Genomic DNA, 5,477 nt, shown 5'->3' with positions numbered 1-5,477 from the left:
GGGAAATAAAAAGGAAAAAAAAGGGGGGGGGGGGGGGGGGGATCGGGTTCTGTGGGGTTGGATAGAAAAAAAAAATCAGCGCGAGCACGTTCGTGATAATTCGAAGGAAGCCAACTACGATACGGGCTGAAAGGTCGGTTACAAAGCTGTCCTAGATACACGGCGGTCAACCGGAAACTCGGGCTACCGCCGTTTCGCGTTGTAACACGACCGAGGAAGAAGCCTCGAGCTTCTACGGTTCATACGTATGTACATACGCGTATAGTCGGATAAATATGTACATATATACATACGTATATCGTGGTAGCAAAGTCCGAAAAAAGATGGCGGAGCTTCTCCCGTTTCGTTTTACGCGCTTTTCTCGTTTTCTGCCTCATCTCTTTCTCTCTCTCTCTCTCTCTCTCTCTCTCTCTCTCTCTCTCTCTCTTTCTCTTCCAGCCACGCGCACACGCAGTGAGGCGCGTGCGCGCACACACGCGTACACACAGCCATGCAAACGCACGTACATACTCGCTCTCCTTTGGCACGTTAGCTCGTACGCTACGGTTCTACGTGATCTTTAGCCTATCGTTGCGATAAAAAAATACGAGGAATAAAAATATATCACGTAACAACGTTTCTCCCGTTCGTCGTTTCGGACGAAATCGCGGGAGGAACAACTCGCCGCCAGTAGCCTAAGGCGGCTGGAACATCGATCAACTCTCGATGTTCCACCGAGTCTCCGGAATACGGTGGAACAATGTCCACTTTCTCGTTCCCTTTCTTTCCCTTTCTCTCGAACGCCGAGAGATTCTCGCGGCTAGGCTGCGATTCGCGATGCCTCGACGGAGAAGCCGTAACCTCCGTTTCCCGGCCGCCGCGTTCCGCCCTGATTTTTAAGCGATTTCGAGTTGAACGGTTCGCTATCCGATCCAAGACAGCCATCAGCTGGGTTGCGGAGGCGTCAGCTTGACCAAGAGCCACGTGTACAATTTTGGCTTTTGCTTGTCGACCAGTTCGTACTGAAGATTACTCAGCCCGTCCGTGGCGAACCTTTTCTTCCCCGTCTTTAGATACTCGTACCTGCGCGTACAGAGAAATTCAAGGCCAAAAAAGGATGACGCGTTCCGTACGCGGGATCGTGCCACTCACCTCTTTGGATTCGCCTTCTCCTTTTTGTGCGTGAGCATCTTGTAGCGAGCCACGTTCGCCGGATATCTGGAGATATGAAGACCATGCGCTTTGATCCGATTCGCCATGTCGTCGTCCTCGCCGCCCCAACCCCAAAACACGTTGCTGAATCCGTTTATCAGGCGAAACTGTTCGCGCGATATCGCCGACACGCCGCCGAACAAATCGGCGTACGGTAACCTGTACGGGACAACGACCACGTGTACAGGGGATTTTGCAGGATGAAACGACCCGGTGGAAATAGCTCGCCGTACCTGTATTTGAACTTGTCCACTGCGACGGACATGTGCCTCGGTTGCTCGGGGCACGTGTACAGATTTCTATCGTCTTCGGGAAGTAGGTCGACATCGTGAAAAATGAAACATTCGAAAGGTCGTTCTTTCAAGGCTTCCACGTATCCCACGTTCATGAGCATCGCGCGATTGAAGGCTTCGCTACCTGGAAAAGAAGGGAAATTACTGGATCGATGATCGCGAGGATAACGCTCGAGAGGAGAGAGAGAGCTCCGCGGCCAGAGGACACGACGGGGAAACGAGTGCAGCGCGATCAAAAGTTTCGCGTCTTATCTTTTTATAGGAGACCTCGAGAGGCCTCGAGAAGCTGGAAAAAGTAGGCCGTCAGCCCTATCTTCGGTCAACTCTGCACTCGTTCCACTACCCTTTTCTAGCATCTTGCGGACGTACGCAGGCGTAAAGAGCCACGGAACTTTCGCCTCCTCCTGTTCTCTCGCGTCTCGTGGCAAAGCAAGATCCTCGACTCTCGGGGCTCGAGTGTACCAACGGTGCAACGTTTCCCGAGAAAATCGTCCTCTATCGCGATTCTCGATCACGCGAGACGTTGTTGCTCGATATCTCGGAATTTCGCGAACGCGGGCCGAACGGTATCGACGGTTCCGATATCGCTGTGCGTGGCGCGTGGCGCGTGGCGCGTGGTGCGTGGCGCGTCGTGCGCGCAGCAGACACGCGTAAGTACGATGCACGTCGGGACACGGTGGGTGCATCTAGGTCAACCGAAGAACAACGTAACGCGTGAGATCGCGTTAAAAGGAAAAACGTCGGGTCGTGATTAAAGAGAAGCTATTCTCAAAGGCGAAACTTTTTCCCGATCTCTTATCGTCGGCTCGCGAGCCCTCGGCGACCTAATCGTCTCCGAGTTAGCCCCGATCCCGCGCGATAAAGCTCGAGTTCATCGGCGCGCGTTCGCTATCGCGGGGAACGTCGACGGAATAAAATTCTCCAGACGATTAATACGCTTTTAACGGGAGCTTAATGGAAGCGACCGATGGATATACTCGATTCGGTCGGATCGCGTCGGCGCGAGCAAGACTATTAACGCGATCGGATCTCTTTTTACCGATAGAACGATAGCGACGGTCGCGTTAATGGGCTTGCGCTTCCCTTTGCATCCCAACGACCGACGGAAAATAACGAACCGTGCAACTTTTCTCGACTAACGACCAGAGATAACGATTACGCCTCGCTCTAGACGTAAAGGCAAGCGACGAATGCAAAGATATCGTTGTTTCCTTTCTTCTCGCCGTCCGAGAACAGGAGGCAAGGTCGGGAACGTGAACGCGACTCGCGCGTACCGTAGTACTCTTGCCGAAAACTATCGGCCGCGTAAGAAACGCGAACGAATCGATCGACTCGCATTGCCAATGGAGCCACGAGGAAAGTCGTTTCTAACGATTCCCTAGGAAAGGAAAGAGGCAACGAACGAAGCGATATGAACGGTACCGCGGCGAATCGGTGACAGCCGTGACTAATCGCGTCTGAAAGCAACCGCGAGTCATTCTCGATTCGCGACGAACTCGACGGGTTTCGCGACACGGGATTTCAACGGTGTCGCGCGAACGCGCGTGGATTCCATTGCGGCGCGAACAGCCGCCACGGTCAACCACCGAACTAATTTTCTCGTTTGAACGAAACGAGAGCGCGCACGTTCGCCGCGGACGAGGACGGAAGAGCCGCGGAAAGAGAAGGAAGAGAGGTACGTACGCAGTTGAGTGGCAAAGAGGTGCGGCGGAGTAGGATGAAACCGTGTACGGGTCATTCGAGACGGTTAAAGACGCGCAAAGCGGGTCGTCCGCGCGAGACGGCGCGAGGCGGCGCGAGGCGGCGCGAGAGGAACCGCGCTACCGATACCGCAATGCGGTACGCGGCCTCGGCTATCGCGGTTTGCGCGTCTCCGCGATTAGGTTACGTTTCGGCGTTGCTTGCGTGAAACCTTATCGTCGCGTTTCAAGAGCCAAACACCGAGCGCGTTTACCGAAGATTAGGCGCGCATACCGAGGGATCGGTCGTTGCCACCGCGCGTTTATCGCGCAGGATCTACGATCGCTATCGCGGCGAATCGACGAAACGCAAGAGTATATGCTCACCTTTCTGTTCGACCACGAATATCTGATAGTCGATCTGTTGACGAAGCAGCATCGGGTGAAGATTGTAAAGCAACGCTTGGAGGTGTTGCGGTCGGTCGCGGAACGGAATGACAATCGCGACGCGATGCCTGGCCACGCAGTCGGTCGGACAACCTCTGCCACCCGACTTCACCTCGGTGAACGTCTTCTCGATCACGGCCAACTCCGGGGGTGACTTGCTAACGACCAATGGACCAACTGTAAATAATCGACCGGGTAACGTCGGTTTTTCCCGCGGTTCGCGGAGAAACCCACGACATCCGTGAACGCCGCGCGACGAGACATTGGAGGGAAGACGGACGTGGAAACGGTTTCCTTCCTTCGAGGATATCTCGCGAGGATATCTTCTCGCGAGGAAGGGGCGGACCGCGTCCGAGTACTTTCGCCGAACGAATACTCTTTCTCGACGCTTTCCATTTCCGCTCACCGCTTCGCTTCCTCGTCTCGATCTCGCGAGAACGTTTAACGATCGTTTCGAGTGCCCGGTACTCCGAGGCGGGAGGTAAGACTTACCGAGATTCGGTGGAATGAGCGGGCATCGCGACACCAGTGTGCCGTTTGTCGAGTTTGCGGTCAAAGATTCCTGCGAACTTCCAACGATGTACGTGTTTCGAGGGGAGAAGTCGGTTTCCAGCTTGGAGAAGTTGGAATTGTCTCTGGCACCCCAAAGCAGAGTCGCCGAGGTGGCATTGTTGTTACCGAGTATGCTCGACACCGTTACGGGCCCGTATATGATAAGCCCACGCGGGTGATGCCTGTAGGTACGATCCGCGTACCTGAAACAAAACCAACGTCGCGGCGTTCAGTCGATCGATCGTTCGCTGTTTTATTTCCGAGACCCATCGATTCCGTTTGCGGTAAATCGGGAGCGATTATGGGTGGAATCGGTAACCGATATCTCGGTTAGCAGGCTCCAAAAGCTTCACCGAGGCGAATTCTGATTAAAGATTCGCGTCTCGGCCAACCGGTAATTCGATTACCCCTGAAACGCGTAAAAAAATTTCACGATACCGTCGGAATAACTTCGGAGAAAATTGCGCGTAGATCCCGTCGCTCGCGCGATCCACGATTCCGCGTTTGCTCGCTAATAACGTTCCACCACGATTATTAGGAAGCCGACAGATCCGGTCTAATCGCGACGGTAATTTCACCGAGAAACTCGTTTCTCTTCGCGGTGACGCAACGTCGCGTCGCTTCGTATCGAGAATCTGCCGATCGATCCGGATCGTTTCGCATCGACCCGGCGAACGCGACAAGACGCGAACGAGGCATTTCGGCGGGAAATTAACGGAATTCGAGCGCGATCGTTGGTCGGCTAATTTCGCGGATCTCGTCGAGTTGGCCGTGTCCAACTCCTCGGAAGCTGACTCGGTGAAATTCGCTCGCGCCGCGATTAATCTCGCGATTACGGCAACTTCTCGGATCGACGCTACCGCGGAACTCGACTCGGTGAATCGCGTTGCGCGCGAGTTTTCGCGTCGGAAAACTCGAGATGGAAAAAGTTGCTCGACTCGAAAGGCGAGAGCGCGCGAAGGACAAAGCCGAGCGGACGAGCGGTCGAAGCTTCGCGACGATGCGGGAAATCGACGGGTCGAAGCGATTTCCCGTTTCAGCTCGACTCGAAAATCGTTCGGCAGCGGTAAGCCGTACTGGAATTTCTCGTTGGCTGCGCGCGATCGCGCCAACAATCGCTTGGCGTATGAAATAGTCGAGGTATAATCGAGCGCGTACGTATGCGTCGCGACGCGCAGAGGATGCGCGCGTACCGCATTTGCAAACAGCGGTTACCACCGGTTCCGAGGATACGCTCGAAAATTGACTCCTGCTCGCGTACACCGGCGCGAAAATCGCCAACTCGGCGGACTCGGCGCTCGCCAGCCGCGACCCG

At 54.8% G+C, this 5,477-nt stretch overlaps 1 protein-coding gene across 4 annotated transcripts in view; it reads right to left on the bottom strand.

Annotated features, from left to right (window-relative positions):
* Positions 1-28: 28 nt before the first annotated feature.
* Positions 29-5,477, bottom strand: part of LOC108548771 (beta-1,4-N-acetylgalactosaminyltransferase bre-4) — a 33,526-nt gene continuing 28,077 nt past the window's right edge. For all 4 annotated transcript variants that reach the window (XM_017901873.1, XM_017901871.1, XM_017901870.1 and 1 more), the window contains 5 exons: positions 4,103-4,365; positions 3,551-3,787; positions 1,425-1,608; positions 1,132-1,350; positions 29-1,062 (listed from right to left, as the gene is read on the bottom strand). In XM_017901873.1, coding sequence (XP_017757362.1) covers positions 924-1,062; positions 1,132-1,350; positions 1,425-1,608; positions 3,551-3,787; positions 4,103-4,365 — 1,042 coding nt within the window. In that variant the 3' untranslated portion in view covers positions 29-923. The remainder of the gene's footprint in view (positions 1,063-1,131; positions 1,351-1,424; positions 1,609-3,550; positions 3,788-4,102; positions 4,366-5,477) is intronic.

Source organism: Eufriesea mexicana, unplaced genomic scaffold (assembly GCF_001483705.2).
Source record: "Eufriesea mexicana isolate 0111107269 unplaced genomic scaffold, ASM148370v2 scaffold1767, whole genome shotgun sequence".
NCBI classification, from domain to species: domain Eukaryota; kingdom Metazoa; phylum Arthropoda; class Insecta; order Hymenoptera; family Apidae; genus Eufriesea; species Eufriesea mexicana.
Note: the sequence above shows the minus strand (reverse complement) of the source record. Positions and strands in the feature narration are given on the sequence as shown.